Genomic DNA, 26,917 nt, shown 5'->3' on the forward strand with positions numbered 1-26,917 from the left:
CATTGCAGCTCTATTTACAATAGCCAGGACATGGAAACAACCTAAGCGCCCATCATCGGATGAATGGATAAAGAAGATGTGGCACATATACACAATGGAATATTACTCAGCCTTAAAAAGAAATGAAATTGAGCTATTTGTAATGAGATGGATAGACCTAGAATCTGTCATACAGAGTGAAGTAAGTCAGAAAGAAAAAGACAAATACCGTATGCTAACACATATATGGAATTTAAGGGAAAAAAATGTCATGAAGAACCTAGGGGTAAGATAGGAATAAAGACGCAGACCTACTGGAGAACGGACTTAAGGATATGGGGAGGGGGAAGGGTGAGTTTTGACAGGGCGAGAGAGAGTCATGGACATATACACACTAACAAACGTAGTAAGGTAGATAGCTGGGGGGAAGCAGCCGCAAGGCACAGGGATATTAGCTCGGTGCTTTGTGACAGCCTGGAAGGGTGGGTTGGGAGAGTGGGAGGGAGGGAGACGCAAGAGGGAAGACATATGGGAACATATGTATATGTATAGCTGATTCACTTTGTTGTAAAGCAGAAACTAACACACCATTGTAAAGCAATTATACCCCAATAAAGATGTTTAAAAAAAAAAAAAAAAAAACACAGGAAGAGACTATGAAGTATAAACCTCTGATGGGCACAATTGGAGCATTTATAAAATACTCTCATTTTATTCCATGGGATAAAATTGGTAAAGAACTTTCTCTAATTTATATGTAGCTTAAAATCGTTTAGCTTCTTCAGGAGGAAACCCACAAATAACTTATTTTAGGAACCACACTCTCTCCTGGCAACTTAATACCCACTGCCCATTTCTAAGCAAATCTCAGCAACTGCCTGGCATTTCAGGGCTGAGCTACACCTGCATGTCTACGAAAGGAAATGTAACAACTTACCGATTGCTTTTTAATTATAATTTTAAAATAAAAGTGACAAGACATTTAGTAATCTTTTTATTACATTCATATACTCAGGGTGAATTAACGCCTAAGCCCTCAAACAACAACAAAAATATATTACTTAGATATTTTATAATTTTGGTACGTGAAATAAAGACAAGTAGAAAACTATGTCAAAACATTAAAAAGTTGCAAATTTTCATTAAAAGTGTTTACGCTTGTACTCTAATGCCAAATTTATAGATAAAATTCTTTTAAATTAGAATATTTTGAAATATGAAAATAATAGAAATAAATATTGTTAAGTATCCACAACATATTCATGAGTGAAATTTCAATTAAGTACTGTTCCAAGTTTAGATATTTATGAATGGCCAAGGGAGCTTACAGTTCCTTTTTAGTTTTCTATCCTTTATTCTTCGTCCCTTAGTAGTATATATATAACTCTGTAAATATTTTAATAGCCACTGATCACGGCCAGGAATCATCGGAACAGAAGCACATGATTCTTCTGTAACCAGCAAGACTGATGTTTTAAATGCACTCAATTTTGTTTGTCAATCACTAAAAATTCAGTAATTTTACAAATATCTTCTTTATGTTACAATACATAGAAAACATTAACTGTATATTTCTTAAAAGTTTTGATTGGAGAGAAAAGAATCATTTCTTGGTTAACTTTTCTCATTGTTCTGTTTAAAGAAGTGTTCTATCTGTACTTCACTCTCATGGGTGAGAGACCATGGCAACATCTTTTTGAAACCAGGAAGGATCATCTTATAATTATCTTGGCATCTGTACTTTGCTCTCTCTAGTAAAGTTTTATGTTATTTCTCCCCCCATACTTTTACATTTTTTTATAGAGTATATTTTTGCAGGTAATTCTCTTGGTCACTTTTTTTTTTTTTTTTTTGTGGTACGCGGGCCTCTCACTGTTGTGGCCTCTCCCGGTGCGGAGCACAGGCTCCGGATGCGCAGGCTCAGCGGCCATGGCTCACGGGCCCAGCCGCTCTGCGGCATGTGGGATCTTCCCGGACCGGGGCACGAACCTGTGTCCCCTGCATCGGCAGGTGGACTCTCAGCCACTGCGCCACCAGGGAAGCCCTCTTGGTCACTCTTATTCTGGCTCAGTATTTTGAGTCAACCATATGAGAAAGCATTAGCCTACCAAAAATGGAAATTGACCGACTAGTACAAATTCATGGTCACTAACATACCCAGGGAGCACATCGCTCAAATAGCTATTAGTTTTAAAATATATATTTTGTTACTTTACATGGTTGGGAATTAAAAATATTCTTACACTAACAGTGTAGTACACGTTTCGTCATCCTGGAAGCCTGCTTGTATCGTGCTCAGGGGGAAAGCACACCCTGGGCACGGGGCCGGGTGGGGCGGGGAGGGCCATCTCCTTTCGGTCTCTAGTGGGCTGGGCACCTGGGGACCACAGGTGTGGACGAGAAGGCGGCCTTTCCAAGCACGTTCTGGACAGACACTGGCTCCCCCACAGCTACCTGGCTCTGAAGCCAGGTGAGCCACTGCCACAGGCCGGGAAGGTTGGTTGGCGGCTGGTCAGGAGACTGGATTCTGAGGTTTGGTTTCATCATTTTAAGTGGTTTTTGGTGTTGAAAGTATCATACAAAGTGTTTGAGAAAAGTGAACATACAGTTGCAATTCCCACGTGGATCCGAGCGGGACAGGACGACGGGCTGAGCAGAGGCTCGGAGGCTCCTCTGAATGTTACAGAGTGGGAGTTGCTCTGCCTGCCCCAGGGGTTTAGGAAAGGGCTATTTCGACGGACACACGTGCTCAGGTGAGTGCAGGATCATCGGGGAATGTCGTCTCCTATTTTTCTAGGGCTTCATGCGTGTAAAGAACTTGAAGCCCCCCGAGGAAGGGCCTGACGTGGAGCCGCCAGCATCAACCTCCACTCCGCCTGGTGTGGGCGCCGATGGGAGGGTCAGGTGGGCTGCGCTCCGAGTGTCTGGCAGGCGAGAGCCGAGGGGGCCGGGCCGGGACCTTAACTTCTTGACCTCGACCTTACTTCTTGCTGCCGTGGACATGCAGGCTTTGCAGGCCGACGGCCCCCCTACCCTGGGGAGGAGGGGCACAGGGTGACTGGCCCCCCCATCCCATCCCATCCCATCCCATGCCCCGGCCTGGCGAGCCCTGCAGACCTTCCACCACGGCTGAGAGAGACCCACATGCAAGAGGTTTCGAGTGAGGGCTTTATGGAAATCGCTCCAAGCAGCTGCGCAGAGGTGCTGCCCTGGGCCTGTCCCTCCGCATGGGCCGCCCGGCGCTGCTCCTCCAGCAGGACCATCTCCTGTGGACCCCGGGCCCTGGGGGGTGGAGACCTGCGAGCCGGAGCCATGGGGAGATCAGGGCCTCACTCCGGATGCAGGGGCCACGGTCGGGACGGGCGCAGCCAGAAGCCTGGGGGCAGCAGGGGCGGAGCGGGGGTTGCCACATCTAGAGATGCTTTGAGGTGACACGTCCACGGCTGGGGAAGCTGCTCGGTCCCTTTGGAGACGAGGGAGCAGATGCGGTGCTGTGTCACCGCTTTGTGTACATCCTGCCGGAGCTTTTACTCAGGCCCCCCTTGGGGGTGGGGATCTTGCTTCCGACCTTGGATCCCGAGGTCCCTGACTTGGTTGCGGCTGGGCCTTTACCTGCAGTGGACACACAGACACACAGAGCATGGGGGACAAACGTGAGCCAGGGTGCAAAGCCGCAGTGACAGTACGAGTGGCCCGGGGTCGCCAGACACGGGGAGGATCTGAGCACGAGGGGCTGGGACACTCCGGGTCACCTAGCCCACAGGTGGCCGGGCTGGGCCGGCAGATGTGAGAGGGGGCTGGGCGGACCACCCTCGAGGATGCACATGCGACGGCAGGAGAGGAAGAAGAAAGAGCCAGAGGAGGAGCCTGACGCACGGTCAGAGGAAAGAACTGAGCCGCTTACCTAATTTTTAGTTTCAAACAGCTCCCGAAATGAAAGACCAGCAGCCATGTGACCAGGGCCGGTTACCTGGCTAGGAGGCCGGGGCGGCTCCCCCAGCACCTCTGGTCCTCACACGTGTGCATGTGTGCGTGCGCGCGTGTGTGTGTGTGTGAGAGGCGCAGCTCCTGCCCGTGCCTGGCGCTGAATGACCACGAGACACATTTCCTCATGTTCTCGTTGATCACAGGGCCCCAAAATAAAGTCATGTATCCAAGGTCAAGAATAATTTTCTAATGAAAAACAACACTCTTCTGTAAGGCATTCTAAATCCTACAGAAAGCAGCCAGGACTGGGATTCGGAAGTCAGGTCGTGGCGCCGCCTACGGGTCTCCTACTGAGCCCCCAGTTTCTGGACACTGGTACCCATGGCGCGGAGGGACACGAGACCCGCGGTGCGCCTGCGAACACCCGCGGTTTGGTTTCTCAACTCTGTGAGTGGGGAAGCAGGACCACGTGGAGGGGCTTCGGCCAGAGCTGGTGCTGACGACATGATCGCCCTACTTGTTCGGGACCCAGGGACAGGGCCGAGGCCGGGGAGGATGCTTACCTGGCGGCAGCGTGGGCGCCTTGCGTAGCACGTGCGTCCGGCGCAGGTTCACTGTGCAGCCCGCGGGGCCCATGAGGTGGGCCTTCCACGCCTGAAACGAGAGGCAGGTGGAGTGGGAACCAGGCCACCAGAGGGGCCACTGAGACGACCAAGCCAGGGGTGGCGATGCGCCGCGGCTGCGGGCGTGGGTCCGAGCGCTGTGCGTGTCCTGCCTTGGAGCCCCCTGTGCTGAGTGCCCGGCCGGAGCACCCACGTATCTTGAGATGCTGCCTGCACTTCACACCTCTCCCAGCTCTCTCACCGCTGAGCAAACATGCCAAGACCGCTGTCACGCGGGGTGCGCAATGTGCGACGGTCCAGGGGCACAGGGTGCAGGGGCTGAGGGTGGCCCTGCTGGACAGCCAGCAAGGAAGAAGGGCCCTTGGTCCTACAATGACGAAGAAAAGAATTCTGCCGGCACCTGCGATGGGCCAGGAAGTGGCTCCTTTCCCTGCCGAGCCACAGATGAGGGCGCAGCCTGGATGACACCTCGAGTGCAGCCCTGGGAGACCGCAAGCAGAGGACCCAGCCAGGTCGTGCCTGGACTTCTGACCCACAGAAACTGTGATAGGACGACGGGTGTTTAAGCTGCTCGGCGGGCGGTGCCACGTTAAGAAAACACGGAGAAAGCGGAAGAGCAGCACAGGCCTGCTAATGCCTCTCTGCAGTTGACGTGAGTCAGATGCCGTCCCCTCGAGGCAGACGCGGGGGCTTGGGGGAGGGCAGGAAGGGAAGGAGGCCACGGCCAACGTCCGCGCTGCTCAGAGCAGGGAGCCGACTGGTCTCCAGAAGGAGGGGCTGGTCACGTACGACAGCGATAGTGTAAAGGTGACAACGACAACAAAAGCTCAAAGGCTCCTAAATTCTAAAATACACAGGGAGAGAGAAAATGTATGGGCATGTGAGAGCAGTTCACATTTAAGACTAAAATGGATAAACCATAAAAAGCCCCTCGCTCTGTAAGAGGAGGGATGGTGGGCAGGGCGGCAGCTTCTGTCGGGTCTTCCCTGAGTAAGTCTCATTTGACAGACTTTGGAACCGTGTAAGTATCTCATGTAATTGTAGAGCTCGTGTTTGAAAACCCCTGGGACTTGAACACAGACTGAAACAATGAGGCTGAGTTGTTAACAACTGGTGACACAAGCACGTGGAGCAACTCCCGTGACCGTGAAACAGAGACGCTTTTGCCCCGCGTTTCCAGAAGGAGGCACGGGGGCTTCCCTGGTGGCGCAGTGGTTGAGAGTCTGCCTGCTGATGCAGGGGACGCAGGTTCGTGCCCCGGTAAGGGAAGATCCCACGTGCCGCGGAGCGGCTGGGCCCGTGAGCCATGGCCGCTGAGCCTGCGCGTCCGGAGCCTGTGCTCCGCAACGGGAGAGGCCACAACAGTGAGAGAGGCCCGTGTACCGCAAAAAAAAAAAAAAAAAACCAAAACAGAAGGAGGCACGGGAGGGACACGAAGAGCTGGGACAGCGCGGCGTCCAGCAGCATCTCCCTGCCCGCGGCACCCGCACCGCTGCTCTGAGCCCCCGCCAAGGGGAACGTGGGTCCGAGCAACGCACACTCTGTGACAGTCCAACGGGCATCTCTGGGGGCTGTGGGCACTGATTCTTGGGAGGGAAGGAAGGACACACAGACGTGCGACGCCAGAGGTTCAAGAAACTCTTACAGCTCAGATTCCGAATCAGGAACGTCACCATGAACTTTTTTTTTTTTTGGCGGTACGTAGGCTTCTCACTGTTGTGGCCTCTCCCGCTGCAGAGCACAGGCTCTGGACGTGCAGGCTCAGCGGCCATGGCTCACAGGCCCAGCCGCTCCGCGGCATGTGGGATCCTCCCGGACCGGGGCACGAACCCGTGTCCCCTGCCTCGGCAGGCGGACCCTCAACCACTGCGCCACCAGGGAAGCCCCCACCATGAACTTTTGATGGATTTATCTCAACGTTTTCCCCGGCTCTGTCCGCAAGGAGGCCCAGAATGGTACCGAACCAGGAGCAAGGAGCACCCGAGGCACCCGAGGGGGTGCTGGAACGTCATTTCCACTGCAGGGAACCAGGAACGGAAGGCTCGGTGGGGCACCTTGTTGCGACGGCCAGGAGGCTCTGAGTCCCCTGGGCCACCGGCAGCGCCAGGAGCCTGTCTGCAGAGGCTCTGATGGCCAGAGATCGGCTCGTTCACGCACCACTAAGCACAGCGATGCCAACAGCTGAACACGGCAGACAGTTTTAAGCCGTGAGTTCCTGATGGTGCTGAGATCCAACAAGCAAATAAGCCCCCACCGGAAGATGCTGGGGACCCAACTTGTCATTCTGAAAACCAGTCAACGATGGAAGAGACCTAAACCTTCACTGTGCCTTCCTCACACACAGCCCGTGAGGAGGCACGTGGTTCCCATGCTTGTCTCTGTTATGTGTGTGATGTTTTCTGAGAGAGAGAATGAGCCCTGGACGGCCGGATGGCCGGGGCGCTGAGGGAGCAGCGGGCGGCCGGGCCCACCATCCGGCGCGGTGGGGCGTTACTGGGTCTGAGCCATCCTATTGGCACCACAGCCCCAGGGCTGGGACAAGGGACCCCAAAGTGGACGCAGTGGGTGGACCGCAGGTGGCCGCGGCTGAGGGGCTCAGGGCAGGAGAGGCTGGGCCTGCTGGGCCCCGCGGGAGCTCAGCACGCAGGGCAGCGCTGGCGTTGTGTGAGCCAGAGTGATCGGGCCGACACCAGAGGACGGGGCGCGTGGAGGAGAGGGTGGGAGACCCTGGCGCCCCCCAACTAGGCCGCTGTGTCACCCGCGTGGCTCACGCTGGGAGCGGGCGGAGTGCTGGGCACCGGACACGAGGTAGGATTTCCAACCTGGACGGGGCTCAGCTTTATGCATCACAAGGGACCAGAGCGTTACAGAATCTGGCCAGGAGGCCAGTCTAGGCCCCAACGTGGAGACGAAAGCCCAGGCTGGAAAAAGTGAGATCACTTCATGCTTCCATCCCGAAGAGCCGAGACGCTCCCCCTTCCTGGGAGATGCCACAGGCGTGCTGGGCAGCGAGCGCAGGAACCCTGAGACAGAGCCTCACCCCACCCCGGGGGCCAGCCTCCGCCCGACGCCCGCCGTCCCTCCACGCGGCCAGGTCGCCCCGTCAGCCCCTCACCTCTTCTCCGGGGGTGAAATTCTCGTGGCACAGAGGACACCGGTTCGCCAGCTTCTCCGCTTTGGCAGCTGAAACGGTTTCAATGAGACAAGATCTAGTTACTCCTGTGAGGCATGAATGGCGGCGCAGAGGAACGGGTGGGCAGGGTCACCGGCAGACATGGGATCTGCCCCCCCGATCCCCCAGCCGGGCCTCCGGGGATGGCACGAGGGTCTCGGGGGGCTGCGGGGGCACTCACGGTTGCAGTCTCTCGTTTTTATATGTCTGGGCAGCTCTTCCTTTAAAACGGCCTCACTGCAGCGGTAACACTCCCCAAAGCCGTCCTTTTTGTCACACTCCGTCAGCAGGTGCTCCGTCAGGCTGGAAATCTCCACCACCTGGAAGCCACGACGGGACACGTCACACGGCTGAGCACCCCGAGGCGCGTGCGGCCCCGGCCCCTGCACGAGCGCGCGCTTCCTGTCCCGCCAGCGCCACTCGGGAAGGGAGGCGCACACCTGTTACCTGTGCAGTCACGTACACGTGGCTGGAGACCTCACATCCTGCTTGCCCTGCTACCTCAGGAGCATCCAGAGGCCACGGCTAAGCGGGGAGGGGAAGGGACGGTTCACCCACAACACTAACCCTGCCCTGTACTCTGAAGAGCTCAGGGGTTTACGTGGCCTTGGGTTCAATCCGGGCTCCTGGCCATTTCTAAGAATATGCCCGGAAACGGGTCACAAGAAGAGACCCTTTCACCACTGTGAAACTCTTTGCCAGGAGGGGCTTGTACGCACCCTAGAGCTTCACGCCGCAGACTCTCGCTTGCTGCCAGAGGAGCCAGGCCACGCTGGGTGGAGGAGTCTGCACCGCCAGCCAGGGTGGGGGGGAGCTGCTCAGAGGGTGGGGCCTGCCCACCCCGCCCCTGCAGGCCTGAGAGCACCCAGGACAGAAGGTCACTCCCCTTCTGGTTCCCCTCCTCTGTCTAAAGGAGGGCTGGCTGCATAGAGGAAAGATGAACTGGGGTGCGCGAGGACCCTTTCAACAGGGTGCCCAAGCATTAACCCTAGAACGGGTCAGTAGGGTGGACAACATTAAAATGAAAAGCTCCTGCTCGTTGGTGAAGAGGCCAGACACAGAGTGGACACCACACATTCAAGTGGAGAAGGACACACATCCGGGTGTGTCAAGAACGACTACACGTCAGCAATAGTGGGACTGGCACCCAATTCAAAATATGGGTGAGAAACTAGAAGTGCTTCGCCAAAGAGGTCAGCGAGAGGCCAGCAGGGGGACAGGGCTCCAGCCCAGCATCGTCAGGAGAGCGTGATGGGCGCGTGGCAGGTGGCGACTGCGAGGCTGACGAGGATGGGGGGCGGCTCCCGCCCGGACGCTAGGCGCGTGGCTCACACTGGCCTTCTGCAGCTGGACGCGAGCCCACCCCGCCGTCCTACAGCGAGGTGTGCGCCCAAAAAAGTGCGTCCACACGCATGCAAGATTACACAAGGGTGTGTGTAGCAACGCTATTCCTAAGAGTCTCAGCCCAAACCCAGACGTAGCAGAAGGACTGATAAATTGCGGTACATTCAAACAGTGGAACACTGTACAGCAGACGCCAGACGCAGCGCACGATTCCACTTCGGTAAAACTCACAAAGCCAGAAGCAGACACGAGGACAGTGATGGCCCTGGGGAGGAGGGTGGGGTACCGTGCGGTACGTGGCCTGCTGGTGGTTACGTGGATTTGTTTATCTTGCGATAATTCAGGAGCTGTAACACCTATGACTTGTATACATTTATATATATGTTATACTCTAATAATAAAGTAAGAAAAATCAAGCCCAACGAAACTTTCCCCATAACTTTTCCTCTGAAAATGCTAAGATTTGGGACATTTTTGTGACTCGGCCTTCGGGAACTGCGCGTCCAGCTCGCCTGCCTGGGCCTGGCCCGCCCGTGCCCAGCGCCTGACCTGCTTGCAGTAGTCACATCTCGTCAGCATAAGACACTGCTTCCAGTAATGGAGATCCAGGCCTTCTTCCGTGAAGGAGTCGCTCCTCTCCCCACAAAAAATGCATAAACTGAAACAGAACAGAAAGGTAAGAAATGAAGCACAGACCCAGTTTAGCCATCCCCATTCTGCCAGCTCCCGGGGAGCTCTGTGACGCCCCCCATGCCCAGCCTGCGGCCACCATCCTGGACCCACTGAGTGGGCTTCAGCTTGACCTGGAGGCACGGCTGCCCCTCACAGAGGGGCCTCAGGAGGGGCTGGGTAGCTCCTCTATCAAAGGGCGTAAACAAGAGTCTTTACCACGTAGGTGTTTGAGATAAAGTAGCTTAAGATCCCTTAGAATTCTAACTCTGTCAGCGTCACCAAGCAGAAAGGATATTTTAAATCACAAGAAAAGATTAGACCAAGACATTTCCCTTAAATTCCTTGTAGATTTGTCTCAGCCACAGCACAGGAGAAAGCATTTTGCTGCTGTAAAGTTTGAGCCCGACCATATTCAATGTCCTGTGATAAGCCATAGTGGAGAAGATGATGAAAAAGAACATATATATGTATAACTGAGTCACTGCTGTACAGCAGAGATCAACACACCGTAAATCAACTATACTTTCATAAAACACTAAAAGAATTTTTGGCCTGTAACAGGACTTCTGACAAACAGCCTGCTCGTTTCTGTCGGGGAAGAGAGGAAAGGTTATCTTGACTCACAGCTGATGCTCCTGGTTTGGAGGGCAATTTCCTAGCTTTCAAAATCACTGAAAAGAGCCAACTAGTTCATGTAATCCTCATGAACCAGGGAGAATATATTTATCTGAAGGCATTTTTATGGGTTAGTCCCTCTACTTATTCTACAGTGGGTTAGAGACAACTTTACTCACTTATCTAAATAGTGATTATCTGGAATTTCTGGAGCATTAGGTGGGGCCGCTTTCCTTCCTTGAGTGTCTAAAGAAATTAAAAAGAAAGCTATTTAAATAACCTTTTGTAGAAAACTATTTTCAAAGTTTTAGTAACCAGTTAACCAGTTGGATGGGAAATACAGTTTAAAAGCTACCAGTTAGTAAAGGTAGTATTTTGCATTCAGCCCTGAAGCATCGGAGATGCAGACATTCGCGGCGTGAATAAAAGTGGTTTCTACGCAGAGCTTTCATGATGTGCGTTCTACATACCCTGATTCTTGGCCTTCACAGCTTCACTCTCTTTTTCCTGAAACAGAAGAACAGAAAGATCAGGGACAAATGGCTGCAGTGCGAGTGAGAGTCTACCCAGGGTCTACTGTGATCCTGGAGGCACGACCTCAGGCTGTGTGGCAGAATCTCCATCCGCAAACACCACACTTGTTTGAAAGAGTCGCCCTCTCAATCCGTGGGCAGCAGTCTCCTCAGTCCTGCCCTCCACAGCCCCTACCTCGGGCTCCTGCCCGCCCCCCGCCCCCCCGTCTCCTTGGAAACCACTCTTCGTCAAGGCCACCTGCACCCTCTCCGGGTCGCCTGCCCATCATCAGTGTCTGCCCGCCCGAAGGACGCGCCATGGGCTCCCGGCGGCACGTGACTCTCCTGACCTGTCTCCTCCAGGCCCTTCTGAGTCGGGCTCCCAGGGCGCCCTCTGCGCCCCCTCCAGGACTCAGCCCGCCCCCCGTTTGTCCATACAGACCCTGACGGTGCTTTTGCCCAGGTCCCAGGCTGCACACCAATCTCTGTGCTCATGACCCAAACGTTCGTGCCATCACCTGGGCCTCTCTGCTACCCAGCATGTACGTGGGTCTTAACGTCACTTAAATGTGACTTAACCAGACCAACACCCCTTTCCCCGCCCACAGGCTCCCCCTCACGTGTGCCCCTCGCAGCCTCTGGCGCGGAGCCCAGAACCGCCAGTCTTCCAGGTATCCAGGCCATGAAGCCTGGAGACCCCAGCGGCTCCCACCCCTCCCTCCGGTTCCAGGCGTGGCCTGTCCCCGACCCAACAGTGAGCCCTGCAGGCTCTGCTTCAGCACCCCAAGAGCCTGCCCTTCCCACCACCTGCAAACACAGTGGCCAGGGCAGCCCGTTACTGCCCCTGTAAAGGGACCCCTGGAGGCTCCACAGGCCACGGCACTGCTCCCCCGGGGGCCCCCCCCGCCACGCAGTGTCACGTGGTGTCAGGCGGCGTCAGCTGGCCGCCTCCCTCCTCTGGCTTCCTCTTCCCTTGAGCGGGCACCACACCCTCACGCACCGCGTATGTGCCTTGTGGGTCTTGGCTGCTGGGCGTCCCCACTGTGGGAGGTGACAGCCAGGGGCGCACTGCTGACCGGAGGAAGGACAGGGTGCAGGGGCCTGTGTGTCCACGGCGGGAAGCTGCCCCTCTGCACCGAGCTCTTCTCCTGCCACTCAGGGGCCTCCCGGGGGCTCCTCCTGTGACCAAGCCTTCCTCCCTGCACTGGCCAGTCTGCCCCACCTGAGCCTGCTAGACCCACGTGGCCTGGGTTGCTGGCCACTGGTGGGGGAGGCGCATCTGGGACTTGCAGTCTCACAGGAGGACAGGGACGAGCTGGTCCCCTATCCATGGCATTAAGTGACGCAATACATAGACACCGTCTACTGTGATTGCAGAAAATCAAAGCTTACACGATAGGAACTTCTCTCCAACCCAAGCTCTGAATACAGAAAACACACGAGAATACAATTTTAGGACTGGGGAAGCACCTGACAGACTGATACTAAACTTGCAAATAGGGTTCACGTGATTTATACACCTACCAACTAAAGAAAGCAAACTTACACAAATGGATTCTGGGCATCAAAAACAATTCTTATTAATGAGAGATGGGTTTGTATATCTTGCAAGGAGACAAATGAACAATGCCAAAAGTTAAATTTTAGTTATAAAATCTACCTTAATCTATGCTTTGAACAGATTAGACAACTGATTAGTAATTTAAAAATCTTTTCCGAAAACTCGTGAGCAATCGGGTGATTTAAAAATATTCTGCTGTTCTCAAAAGTTTTGGAGCTGGATGGTGGTGGTGTCTACACAACGATGTGAATGTCCTCAATGGCACACAACCGTACACTTAAAAATGGTTAAAATGGTAAATCTCATGTTATGTATATTTTACAATGATAAAAAATAGAAAAAAAGATTCTGTCAGCCTCCTGCGAGATGGCTCCAGTGATCATCTCAGGACAAGGACAGCAGGACGGCACCCAGCCTCCCGAGCGGCCGTGCCGTGTGGTCTCTCCTCCTGGAGTAGCGGCCCTTGTTCCTGCTGCATCTCTGGAGCTCAGGGCAGGGCTGGCCCAGTGCAGGCGCTCAACAAACACTGAAGGATGAAGACGAGCCGGAGGACAGGCCTCCATGACCTGCACCACAGATGCTGCGGGGACGCACAGCCTGGTGACCTCGGCAGCTCCCAGGCCAGGCACTGCTCCTGAGCTGCCCCGCTGGTCCCCCGCCTCCTCTCTTCTGTTCCTCGGTGGCTGCTTTCCTGCTCTTCTCACAGGCATTCTGACACGCCAGCGTCCAGCGGAAACGTCACTGTCACTTTCTGTCACAGGCACTTCAACATACATTCGGTCGTATTTTCTTTTTTGCCATTTTTAGTCACTTATTCTTTTTCTAAAAAGCGGTGGTCAGAGCACTTCCCAGGAGACTCACCCTCATGAGCACAGCCGGCCTTATGCACCCACGTCCTCTCCCTTCTACTATCAACTTAACGGACTTAATCACAAAAACCAGAGTGATGGCACAAATTTAAATCACAGAGGCAGGGCCCTTCAGAAGGGACACGTTTCATACAACCAAACACCATCTGATGCCCCCTGCGCACTAGGACTCAGTGCTTCCTGACGGGCAGCATTTGCCCCAAACCTTCCTTTTTTAGTGCACGGAAATCAGATCTTCATATTCAAGCTCCTTTACCTCCTTTGCCTCTGAAGGAGGCGAGAAGCTGCAGAGAGGACTTCTGTCCCTCTACCCCCTCCCTGCTCCGCCAACTCCTGCAGCTCTGAGCATCCTCTCTAAACACGGCTGGGCCAGCAGCACACTTCATCCCCGGGGAGAATGACGAGCATGCAAATGTTACTTCTCCTTTTTCATTTCTAATTCTCTTGACTTAAGTCTTCTCCCTTTTTTTCTTGATGAGTCTGGCTAATGGTTTATCAATTTTGTTTATCTTCTCAAAGAAGCAGCTTTTAGTTTTATTGATCTTTGCTATTGTTTCCTTCATTTCTTCTTCATTTCTTTTTCATATGATCTTTATGATTTCTTTCCTTATGCTAACTTTGGGTTTTTTTTTGTTCTTTTTTTTTTTTTTAACATCTTTATTGGGGTATAATTGCTTTACAATGGTGTGTCAGTTTCTGCTTTATAACAAAGTGAATCAGTTATACATATACATATGTTCCCATATCTCTTCCCTCTTGCATCTCCCTCCCTCCCACCCTCCCTATCCCACCCCTCCAGGCGGGCACAAAGCACCGAGCTGATCTCCCTGTGCTGTGCGGCTGCTTCCCACTAGCTATCTATTTTACGCTTGGTAGTGTATATATGTCCTATGTCCATGCCCCTCTCTCACTTTGTCACAGCTTACCCTTCCCCCTCCCCATATCCTCAAGTCCATTCTCTAGTAGGTCTGTGTCTTTATTCCTGTCTTACTCCTAGGTTCTTCATGACATTTTTTTTCTTAAATTCCATATATATGTGTCAGCATACGGTATTTGTTTTGCTCTTTCTGACTTACTTCACTCTGTATGACAGACTCTAGGTCCATCCACCTCACTACAAATAACTCAATTTCGTTTCTGTTTATGGCCGAGTAATATTCCATTGTATATATGTGCCACATCTTCTTTATCCATTCATCCGATGATGGCCACTTAGGTTGTTTCCATCTCCGGGCTATTGTAAATAGAGCTGCAATGAACATTTTGGTACATGACTCTTTTTGAATTATGGTTTTCTCAGGGTATAAGCCCAGTAGTGGGATTGCTGGGTCATATGGTAGTTCTATTTGTAGTTTTTTTTTTTTTGCGGTACGCGGGCCTCTCATTGCTGTGGCCTCTCCCGTTGCGGAGCACAGGCTCCGGACGCGCAGGCTCAGTGGCCATGGCTCACGGGCCCAGCCGCTCCGCAGCATGTGGGATCTTCCCGGACCAGGACACGAACCCGTGTCCACTGCATCGGCAGGCGGACTCTCAACTACTGCGCCACAAGGGAAGCCCTATTGGTAGTTTTTTAAGGAACCTCCATACTGTTCTCCATAGTGGCTGTACCAATTCACATTCCCACCAGCAGTGCAAGAGTGTTACATTTCCTCCACACCCTCTCCAGCATTTATTGTTTCTAGATTTTTTGATGATGGCCATTCTGACTGGTGTGAGATGATATCTCATTGTAGTTTTGATTTGCATTTCTCTAATGATTAATGATGTTGAGCATTCTTTCATGTGTTTGTTGGCAGTCTGTATATCTTCTTTGGAGAAATGTCTATTTAGGTCTTCTGCCCATTTTTGGATTGGGTTGTTTGTTTTTTTGGTACAGAGCTGCATGAGCTGCTTGAAAATTTTTGAAATTAATCCTTTGTCAGTTGCTTCATTTGCAAATATTTTCTCCCATTCTGAGGGTTGTCTTTTGGTCTTGTTTATGGTTTCCTTTGCTGTGCAAAAGCTTTGAAGTTTCATTAGGTCCCATTTGTTTATTTTTGTTTTTATTTCCATTTCTCTAGGAGGTGGGTCAAAAAGGATCTTGCTGTGATTTATGTCATAGAGTGTTCTGCCTATGTTTTCCTCTAAGAGTTTGATAGTTTCTGGCCTTACATTTAGGTCTTTAATCCGTTTTGAGCTTATTTTTGTGTATGGTATTAGGGAGTGATCTAATCTCATACTTTTACAGGTACCTGTCCACTTTTCCCAGCACCACTTATTGAAGACGCTGTCCTTTCTCCACTGTACATTCCTGCCTCCTTTATCAAAGATAAGGTGACCATATGTGCGTGGGTTTATCTCTGGGCTTTCTATCCTGTTCCATTAATCTATTTTTCTGTTTTTGTGCCAGTACCATACTGTCTTGATTACTGTAGCTTTGTAGTATAATCTGAAGTCAGGGAGCCTGATTCCTCCAGCTCCGTTTTTCGTTCTTAAGATTGCTTTGGCTATTCGGGGTCTTTTGTGTTTCCACACAGATTGTGAAATTTTTTGTGCTAGTTCTGTGAAAAATGCCACTGGTAGTTTGATAGGGATTGCATTGAATCTGTAGATTGCTTTGGGTAGTAGAGTCATTTTCACGATGTTGATTCTTCCAATCCAAGAACACGGTATATCTCTCCATCTATTTGTATCATCTTTAATTTCTTTCATCAGTATCTTATAATTTTCTGCATACAGGTCTTTTGTCTCCTTAGGTAGGTTTATTCCTAGATATTTTATTCTTTTTGTTGCAGTGGTAAATGGGAGTGTTTTATTGATTTCACTTTCGGATTTTTCATCATTAGTGTATAGGAATGCCAGAGATTTCTGTGCACTAATTTTTTATCCTGCAACTTTACCAAATTCATTGATTAGCTTTAGTAGTTTTCTGATAGCATCTTTAGGATTCTCTACGTATAGTATCATGTCATCTGCAGACAGTGACGGCTTTACTTCTTTTCCGATTTGGATTCCTTTTATTTCCTTTTCTTCTCTGATTGCTGTGGCTAAAACTTCCAAAACTATGTTGAATAAGAGTGGTGAGAGTGGGCAGCCTTGTCTTGTTCCTGATCTTAGTGGAAATGCTTTCAGTTTTTCACCATTGAGGATGATGTTGGCTGTGGGTTTGTCATATATGGCCTTTATTATGTTGAGGAAAGTTCCCTCTATGCCTACTTCCTGCAGGGTTTTTATCATAAATGGGTGTTGAATCTTGTCAAAAGCTTTTTCTGCATCTATTGAGATGATCATATGGTTTTTCTCCTTCAATTTGTTAATATGGTGTATCACATTGATTGATTTGCGTATATTGAAGAATCCTTGCATTCCTGGAATAAACCCCACTTGATCAGGGTGTATGATCCTTTTAATGTGCTGTTGGATTATGTTTGCTAGTATTTTGTTGAGGATTTTTGCATCTGTGTTCATCAGTGATATTGGCCTGTAGTTTTCATTCTTTGTGACATCCTTGTCTGGTTTTGGTATCAGGGTGATGGTGACCTCGTAGAATGAATTTGGGAGTGTTCTTCCCTCTGCTATATTTTGGAAGAGTTTGAGAAGGATAGGTGTTAGCTTTTCTCTAAATGTTTGATAGAATTCGCCTGTGAAGCCATCTCCTCCTGGGCTTTTGTTTGTTGGAAGATTTTTAATCACAGTTTCAATTTCAGTGCTTGTGATTGGTCTGTTCATATTTTCTATTTCTTCCTGATTCAGTCTTGGCAGGTTGTGCACTTCTAAGAATTTGTCCATTTGTTACAGGTTGTCCATTTTATTGGCATAGAGTTGCTTGTAGTAATCTCGCATGATCTATTGTATTTCTGCAGTGTCAGTTGTTACTTCTGCTTTTTCATTTCTAATTCTATTGATTTGAGTCTTCTCCCGTTTTTTCTTGGTTTTTTTCTTGGTCTGGCTAATGGTTTATCAATTTTGTTTATCTTCTCAAAGAACCAGCTTTTAGTTTTATTGATCTTTGCTATCGTTTCCTTCATTTCTTTTTCATTTATTTCTGATCTGATTTTTATGATTTCTTTCCTTCTGCTAACTTTGGGTTTTTTTTTTGTTCTTCTTTCTCTAATTGCTTGAGGTGCAAGGTTAGGTTGTTTATTCGAGATGTTTCCTGTTTCTTAAGGTGGGCTTGTATTGCTATAAACTTCCCTCTTAGAACTGCTTTTGCTGCATCCCATAGGTTTTGGGTTGTTGTGTCTCCATTGTCATTTGTTTCTAGGTATTTTTTGATTTCCCCTTTGATTTCTTCAGTGATCACTTCGTTATTAGGTAGTGTATTGTTGAGCCTCCATGTGTTTGTATTTTTTACAGATCTTTTCCTGTAATTGACATCTAGGCTCATAGCGTTGTGGTCGGAAAAGACACTTGATACAATTTCAATTTTCTTAAATTTACCAAGGCTTGATTTGTGACCCAAGATATGATCTATCCTGGAGAATGTTCCATGAGCACTTGAGAAAAATGTGTATTCTGTTGTTTTTGGATGGAATGTCCTATAAATATCAATTAAGTCCATCTTGTTTAATGTATCATTTAAAGCTTGTGTTTCCTTATTTATTTTCACTTTGGATGATCTGTCCATTGGTGAAAGTGGGGTGTTAAAGTCCCCTACTATGAATGTGTTACTGTCGATTTCCCCTTTTATGGCTGTTAGTATTTGCCTTATGTATTGAGGTGCTCCTATGTTGGGTGCATAAATATTTACAGTTGTTATATCTTCTTCTTGGATCGATCCCTTGATCATTATGTAGTGTCCTTCTTTGACTCTTCTAATAGTCTTTATTTTAAAGTCTATTTTGTCTGATATGAGAATTGCTACTCCAGCTTTCTTTTGATTTCCATTTGCATGGAGTATCTTTTTCCATCCCCTCACTTTCAGTCTGTATGCATCTCTAGGTCTGAAGTGGGTCTCTTGTAGACAGCATATATATGGGTCTTGTTTTTGTATCCATTCAGCCAGTCTGTGTCTTTTGGTGGGAGCATTTAATCCATTTATATTGAAGGTAATTATTGATATGTATGCTCCTATTCCCATTTTCTTAATTGTTTTGGGTTTGCTATTGTAGGTCTTTTCCTTCTCTTGTGTTTCTTGCCTAGAGAAGTTCCTTTAGCAGTTGTTGTAAAGCTGGTTTGGTGGTGCTGAACTCTCTCAGCTTTTCCTTGTCTGTAAAGGTTTTAATTTCTCCATCAAATCTGAATGAGATCCTTGCTTGGTAGAGTAATCTTGGTTGTAGGTTTTTCTCCTTCATCACTTTAAATATGTCCTGCCACTCCCTTCTGGCTTGCAGAGTTTCTGCTGAAAGATCAGCTGTTAACCTTATGGGGATTCCGTTGTGTGTTATTTGTTGTTTTTCCCTTACTGCTTTTAATATGTTTTCTTTGTATTTAATTTTTGATAGTTTGAAGGGAGAAGACTCAAAGCAATATAATTAAAAATGAAAAAGGAGAAGTAACAACTGACTCTGCAGAAATACAAAAGGTCATGAGAGATTACTACAAGCAACTCTATGCCAATAAAATGGACAACCTGGAAGAAACGGACAAATTCTTAGAAGTGCACAACCTGCCAAGACTGAATCAGGAAGAAATAGAAAATATGAACAGACCAATCACAAGCACTGAAATTGAAACTGTGATTAAAAATCTTCCAACAAACAAATGCCCGGAACCAGATGGCTTCACAGGCAAATTCTATCAAACATTTAGAGAAGAGCTAACATCTATCTTTCTCAAACTCTTCCAAAATATAGCAGGGGGAGGAACACTCCCAAATTCATTCTACGAGGCCACCATCACCCTGATACCAAAACCAGACAAGGATGTCACAAAGAATGAAAACTACAGGCCAATATCACTGATGAACACAGATGCAAAAATCCTCAACAAAATACTAGCAAACATAATCCAACAGCACATTAAAAGGATCATACACCCTGATCAAGTGGGGTTTATTCCAGGAATGCAAGGATTCTTCAATATACGCAAATCAATCAATGTGATAAACCATATTAACAAATTGAAGGAGAAAAACCATATGATCATCTCAATAGATGCAGAAAACGCTTTTGACAAGATTCAACACCCATTTATGATAAAAACCCTGCAGGAAGTAGGCATAGAGGGAACTTTCCTCAACATAATAAAGGCCATATATGACAAACCCACAGCCAACATCATCCTCAATGGTGAGAAACTGAAAGCATTTCCACTAAGATCAGGAACAAGACAAGGCTGCCCACTCTCACCACTCTTATTCAACATAGTTTTGGAAGTTTGAGCTATAGCAATCAGAGAAGAAAAGGATATAAAAGGAATCCAAATCGGAAAAGAAGTAAAGCCGTCACTGTCTGCAGATGACATGATACTATACGTAGAGAATCCTAAAGATGCTACCAGAAAACTACTAGAGCTAATCAACGAATTTGGTAAAGTAGCAGCACACAAAATTAATGCACAGAACTCTCTGGCATTCCTATACACTAATGATGAAAAATCTGAAAGTGAAATCAATAAAACACTCTCATTTACCACTGCAACAAAAAGAATAAAATATCTAGGAATAAACCTACCTAAGGAGACAAAAGACCTGTATGCAGAAAATTATAAGACACTGATGAAAGAAATTAAAGATGATACAAATAGATGGAGAGATATACCGTGTTCTTGGATTAGAAGAATCAACATCGTGAAAATGACTCTACTACCCAAAGCAATCTACAGATTCAATGCAATCCCTATCAAACTACCAGTGGCATTTTTCACAGAACTAGCACAAAAAATTTCACAATCTGTGTGGAAACACAAAAGACCCCGAATAGCCAAAGCAATCTTGAGAACGAAAAACGGAGCTGGAGGAATCAGGCTCCCTGACTGCAGACTATACTACAAAGCTACAGTAATCAAGACAGTATGGTACTGGCAGAAAACAGAAACATAGATCAATGGAACAGGATAGACAGCCCAGAGATAAACCCACGCACATATGGTCACCTTAACTTTGATAAAGGAGGCAGGAATGTACAGTGGAGAAAGGACAGCCTCTTCAATAAGTGGTGCTGGGCAAACTGGACAGGTACATGTAAAAGTATGAGATTAGATCACTCCTTAACACCATACACAAAAATAAGCTCAAAATGGATTAAAGATCTAAATGTAAGGCCAGAAACTATCAAACTCTTAGAGGAAAACATAGGCAGAACACTCTATGACATAAATCACAGCAAGATCCTTTTTGACCCACCTCCTAGAGGAATGGAAATAAAAACAAAAATAAACAAATGGGACCTAATGAAACTTCAAAGCTTTTGCATAGCAAAGGAAACCATAAACAAGACCAAAAGACAACCCTCAGAATGGGAGAAAATATTTGCAAATGAAGCAACTGACAGAGGATTAATCTCCAAAATTTTCAAGCAGCTCATGCAGCTCAATAACAAAAAAACAAACAACCCAGTCCAAAAATGGGCAGGAGACCTAAATAGACATTTCTCCAAAGAAGATATACAGACTGCCAACAAACACATGAAAGAATGCTCAACATCATTAATCATTAGAGAAATGCAAATCAAAACTACAATGAGATATCATCTCACACCAGTCAGAATGGCCATCATCAAAAAATCAAGAAACAATAAATGCTGGAGAGGGTGTGGAGAAAAGGGAACACTCTTGCACTGCTGGTGGGAATGTGAATTGGTACAGCCACTATGGAGAGCAGTATGGAGATTCCTTAAAAAACCAAAAATAGAACTACCATATGACTCAGCAATCCCACTACTGGGCATATACCCTGAGAAAACCATAATTCAAAAAGAGTCATGTACCAAAATGTTCATTGCAGCTCTATTTACAATAGCCAGGAGATGGAAGCAACCTAAGTGTCCATCATCGGATGAATGGATAAAGAAGATGTGGCACATATATACAATGGAATATTACTCGGCCATAAACAGAAACGAAATTGAGTTATTTGTAGTGAGGTGGATGGACCTAGAGTCTGTCATACAGAGTGAAGTAAGTCAGAAAGAGAAAAACAAATACTGAATGCTAACACATATATATGGAATCTAAGAAAAAAAAATGTCATGAAGAACCTAGGAGTAAGACAGGAACAAAGACACAGACCTACTAGAGAATGGACTTGAGGATACGGGGCGGGGGAAGGGTAAGCTGTGACAAAGTGAGAGAGGGACATGGACATATATACACTACCAAACGTAAAATAGATAGCTAGTGGGAAGCAGCCGCATAGCACAGGGAGATGAGCTGTGCTCTTTGACCACCTAGTGGGGTGGGATAGGGAGGGTGGGAGGGAGGGAGATGCAAGAGGGAAGAGATATGGGAACATATGTATAACTGATTCACTTTGTTATAAAGCAGAAACTGACACACCATTGTAAAGCAATTATACTCCAATAAAGATGTTAAAAAAAAAAAAGAGCATGCAAATGATTCAGTGGAGGATTCCTTTTATTTACCCCTAAACTAATTTAAAAAACAACAAAGAATAAAGATACCCATTTGGAGAGTCCCACGAAAAGCAAACCAAGCATGCTGTGCATCTACATAAGGAAATAAACGGTCACAGGATTTTGACCGAGAGCATGACGGTGAAAGACAGTGAACCTTGCCAACCTGGACTTCAGCTTGCATCTCCTTTAGTGTTGCCGACTGCCCTTGTAAAGCTTTAATTTCTTCTTTCTTGCGTTTTTCTGCTTCTTCTGTAGCCGCTCTTTTCTGTGCCTGGTATGAAATGATTTTCCATTAGAATTGATTTTTAGGGTAGTGCTGGAAATTGAGTGATAAGTTATAGCATATAAATTATGTTTCTTATGTATTATAATCGTCACTAAGACTAATACTATAGCTTGAATTAAAAGAGAATCCACCAGATTCATCTAATAAATGTTTACTGGTTTTTTTTTTTTGGAATTAAAAATTTTTTTTTAAATTTTATATTGGGGTATAGTTCATTAACAGTGTTGTGTTAAATGTTTCCTGTTGATAAACACTGCAGGTGTCCTCCCGGCCATCATCATCCCTACACAGACAAGGTGGAAGAGCCAGGACGCGGGCTCAGGCACCAGTGTCCTCCGTGTGCTGTGTTTCCTGTCCCCATAGCCCCGTGAACGATGTGTCAGTTTACTCACGTACCAAGTCACTTCTTAAACCTGGGACCAGGTCATATCTTCAGGGAAGTTAACTTACCCTAATTTCAGCATCTGTAGGTCTGCCGTCTATCGTAGCAAATCCCTCAAAAAGTGTCTTATAGAGGACGCTCCTGCGGGTGGCACTGTCCTCGGGAGGGAGGCACTCGAGGACCAGAGCCCGGTGCTGCGCATACAGGTCCAGGATCATCCCCACCGCCGAATCCCGCACCTTGTGCTCCCTGTGCTCCAGGGCCCGCACTGCGAACTAAGAATAGGGTCGGGACGTGCTCTTGTTACTGGGTCTCAAAATAGCCACGTTTATTTCTTCTGGCATAAAAGAAACATAGGGACATCGTGGACATTTGAAAAACATGGATGACAATGCCCATAGAATTCCAGCTATTAGGATACAGAGTTTTCCTCACTTCCTTTACTTTACACGTGCAGCTGAACCCATGTTGTATGTACAATTATTAGTGTTTTCCTTTTTCCTACTCAGGTATTAAATAGCATTTTTAAAGTTACATCCCCCCAGAAACTTCACATTAAGTATTAGAAAATACTTCAATCATAAAGAGGAAACATAATAAACTTCATGCATCCACCATCTAGATTTACCAACGTCTATCATTTTTGCCAGGTTTGCTTCAACTCTTTCTAAGAAACAGAACCCTAGGACTACGGTGCAAGTCCCCTTGAAGTCTCCCTGGCCCCCTGTCCCCCCCCCCGTCAGAGGCGTCACTGTCCTGAAGTTGGAGGGCACACCCCCCCCAGACGTCTCCATTTGCTGCACAGTGTACGTGCCGTGTGTGTGTGTACACGTAGGATTTTTGTTTGACATTATAAATGATTCACTGTGCTTATCATTCGGACACTTTACTTCTTCTTATTCAATGTTCCTTCTTCAAGATCTGTGCATGACCTTGAAGTAGGCAAACGACCCACCCCATCCATTTTAAGCTCTTTAGTGTCATCCGAACACACCACAATATCCAACGTTCCCACGTATAGTAAACCCACGTCCCCTCCTGGTCCTTTGGGCGCCGGCCTCTCACTGGCAGGGCTTCCTCACTTCCTCTGTCTCCGCCTGCCACACGCTCAGGTTTTATCCTAGACCTTGTCCTTCCCAACCCCTGCAGCAGCTCGAGAAGTTCTGACCGTGAGGCACCCCCGGGATGATCACCTCCTGCCTCTCCAGCCCACCTGTCTGCACTCCCTCCCGTCTGCCACCTCCCGCGAGTCTTTCCCGCCCCGCGTGTCCATCACCAAGTCAGCCCCGGCAAGCCTGCAGGCCCTCAAATCTGGGGCCCCTCCTCCTCTGTGTTCCCAGGTGAAGCAGAAGGTGCTGCGGGCTCAGGAATTGTGCCAGCTGGTTTCATGCTGGACTTTGGGCCATGGCGATCCTGGGGCCCTTGGCATGACGCAGTAACCTGACCCGTGACGCTTCCTGGTTGGTTTCCCTGCTCAGGTCAAGGGCAGCATCTCATACTCCCTGCTCGCCTCTCAAACCTCCCCATCCACTCTCGGCTTTGAGCCGACGCCCTCCTGTTGAGAGGCTGGCTGGCCGCTGCCCCGCTCTGAGCCGAGCCATCCGAGCGAGCACTGCGGCCCCACTCTGTCGGCTGCTTGGGGGCTTCGTTCCTTCAATTAAAGCCTCACCCCCACCTCCAACTTTCACTCATTTCTCCTCCTTCTTAAACTCTCCATCTCGATCAAGCCCACCACGTGTGTAGACGGACCATCACAGGGTGACGTGCTCACCAACCCGGTTTCCCCACTTCCTTGGGGCACAGTTGTACACGCCTCCCAGGCCCTGCAGTGAGGATGGGGCCACCTCAGTGGATGGACATGTCTGAGAGTGGCTCGGCCTGTGGACGCCTCCACTCACAACCTCTAGTCACCCTCCTCCGTTCAGTGACCTTGGAGATCACGTGTGAAGCCGCGGCATCACACCGGGAGGAGACGGAGCCCCCGAGTGCCCACAGAGCAGAGTGGCCTCTGTCCCCACAGACGGCACCGGCCACAAGGGACAGCAGTGAGCCTCTGCTGTGTCACTGCCCTGAAGAGTGTGCATCTGTGAGGGCGGCACAGCTTACTGGACCAAAGCTTATGCTGGGATCCTGACGTGGGTGTGGCCCTAACAAGGATGTAAGCACGTGGGGCCGGCTTATGGTCTGTGCTGGGGAACAAGGAAACTGACGTGGAAGCAGGACAGACAGTGACCACATGACGCAGGGCAGGACAGGGGACACTGACCCATACTCAGGAGGCAGTCCAGGGGCTACAAGTGAACGGACACAATCAGTGTTCACTTCTGGGGCTCATGGGGTTGTCCAAAGCATAAAACATGCACCTCCTTCCACAGCCCTGCCACCCGCTACGATGCGGCGTCATTGCTTGCAGAGCTTGCTTCCCTGGGGACACGGCTCTTCACGGCTCACGCCCCGACGCCATGGCGTAACCGGCAGCGCGACTCCAGCACCCTCATGTGTCAGAGGAAGTGGCGACGTTCCGAAATCACCCCCCACCTCCGCACGCAGCCAACACCGGCAAGATGCTTGCCATGCTCCGGCCACCAGCTCAGAGCCCAGGCTGCGGCGGCCACCCTGGGGTGCTTACCCGCATCACGCTGTCCACGGTGAAGCCCATGCCCTCCGTGCCCAGGTCCCGCAGCAGCCGGGCCAGCAGCGCCATCTGGCTCATGGCCAGGTGAGCCGAGGAGTTGGCTTTTAATGGCTGGACCAGGTAAGATGGGATAAGCTGGAGAGACTTCACTTCCTTGAACAAGGCCATTTCCTATAAAAACCAACATCATTTGTTAAGTTTTACTGGAAAATGCTAAGGGCAATTTAGTGCCATCCGCAACGTAAACACTGAAGGAAAAAACAGGAAACAAAAAATGACAGTGACCAATGGCAGTAAAGTCACTGATCTATAAGCTCATGTTTCTATTTAAGATGTAATAATTAAAAACAAAAACCAAAAGCATCAGAAATAAAAACCACGACCACTTGGAGATTAATGAAAGTTTACAGCAAATGTGATCGGTAACTTAAGGTTTCTCTTCTCAGGATTTCACAACCTCAAGAAAAAGGTTTTCTAATTTCTAAAATTCTGAAAGAAATTAGTCCTGCTGCGAGAACCACCATTTCGGTATTTATTAAACGTCAGCCAAGCATGTAACCACGCACAATACTCCAGGTGAACAGACCCCTGATGGGTTTAGATGAAGGAGGGTAAGTACCTCCACACAGTCCAACGTCTCCAAGTGAGCAAGTCTTCCCTAACTAAGATTTCATCATTAATTAGCCAGATGCAGAAAAAGAAAAAAATGGTAAAATATTAAAGAAAAAGATCGAAGAAACGATAAAATATTGATAAAATATGAGACGTAATATAGAAAGACGTCTGTTTTTAGCAGGTCTGCAGGCCACACTACCCAAAACACCCTCTCATTTTGACAGTACAATTAACTCTCTCTCTGGTCCCGTGAGTAGATCTGAACCAAAGGAAAGAAGAAAGAGGAAGGACAGCCCCTCAGAGCAGCATGAATGGTGAACTCGCACGTGACACACAGATGCTGAGGACCCGGGGATGCAGGGTCGGTTGCCCAGATGCTGGTGCAGAACGAGAACAGCTCCCAAGCAGAAGACACTCAGCACCACCACTGTCTCAGTGGTGAATGTGGCTGGAAAATAATTAGCTGCATATTCAATGCATCCTTTGAAAGATTTCCCCCAAATAGTACCACTTACTTGTTTTCTCTGAAAATTTAAGTTCATTAAACAAAACAAGATCAGTGGTTCTTCATGTTGGAGAAACTATGGCAGCTTTGGGTTCCTTCCCTAGAAAGCCGTGCACCCTCACAGCACTGTGTGTGCTCGCAGACTTTCTGAATCTTAATTTGAGATCTCCTAGACCAGATGGAGTCACTAATTTAAAGAGAACAAAGCATATTCTCACACTGCTCGTCTAAGCGTGTGCCCCAAACTCTCTTTTAAACTTGTTATTGGAGTATAGCTGATTTACAATGTTGCCTTATTTTCTGCTGTACAGGAAAGTGCATCAGTTATATATAAATACATATCCACTCATTTTTAGATTATTTTCCCATATAGGTCATTACAGAGTACTGAAGAGTTCCCTGTGCTATACAGTAGGTCCTTATTAGTCATCTATTTTATATATAGTAGTGTGTGTATGTCAATCCCAATCTCCCAATTTATCCCTTCCCCCGTGCTTTCCTGTTTTCTATGTCTGTGACTCTCTGTTTTGTAAGTAAGTTCATTTGTACCCTCTTAAAAAAATTCCACATATAAGCAAGATCATATGATATTTGTCTTTCTGTGTCTGACTTACTTCACTTAGTATGATAATTTCTAGGCCCATCCATGTTGCTGCAAATGGCATTATTTTGTTCTTTTTTATGGCTGAGTAATATTCCATTGTATATATGTACCACATCTTCTT

General features: G+C 48.2%; 1 protein-coding gene across 4 annotated transcripts in view; it reads right to left on the minus strand.

Moving 5' to 3' along the window:
* Positions 1 to 912: 912 nt before the first annotated feature.
* Positions 913 to 26,917, minus strand: part of CEP104 (centrosomal protein 104) — a 58,735-nt gene continuing 32,730 nt past the window's right edge. The window contains exons 13-22 of one of the 4 annotated variants that reach the window (XM_032609128.1): positions 25,067 to 25,243; positions 22,506 to 22,712; positions 21,933 to 22,040; positions 10,803 to 10,839; positions 10,512 to 10,578; positions 9,595 to 9,703; positions 7,883 to 8,021; positions 7,645 to 7,712; positions 4,470 to 4,560; positions 913 to 3,591 (exon numbers count right to left, since the gene is read on the minus strand). In XM_032609128.1, coding sequence (XP_032465019.1) covers positions 3,476 to 3,591; positions 4,470 to 4,560; positions 7,645 to 7,712; positions 7,883 to 8,021; positions 9,595 to 9,703; positions 10,512 to 10,578; positions 10,803 to 10,839; positions 21,933 to 22,040; positions 22,506 to 22,712; positions 25,067 to 25,243 — 1,119 coding nt within the window. In that variant the 3' untranslated portion in view covers positions 913 to 3,475. Of the gene's footprint in view, positions 3,592 to 4,469; positions 4,561 to 7,644; positions 7,713 to 7,882; positions 8,022 to 9,594; positions 9,704 to 10,511; positions 10,579 to 10,802; positions 10,840 to 21,932; positions 22,041 to 22,505; positions 22,713 to 25,066; positions 25,244 to 26,917 lie in introns of those variants that run through there. The other 3 variants (XM_032609151.1, XM_032609136.1, XM_032609144.1) reach the window with 3 other exon arrangements.

This window comes from Phocoena sinus, chromosome 1, assembly GCF_008692025.1.
Source record: "Phocoena sinus isolate mPhoSin1 chromosome 1, mPhoSin1.pri, whole genome shotgun sequence".
Classification (NCBI taxonomy): Eukaryota; Metazoa; Chordata; class Mammalia; order Artiodactyla; family Phocoenidae; genus Phocoena; species Phocoena sinus.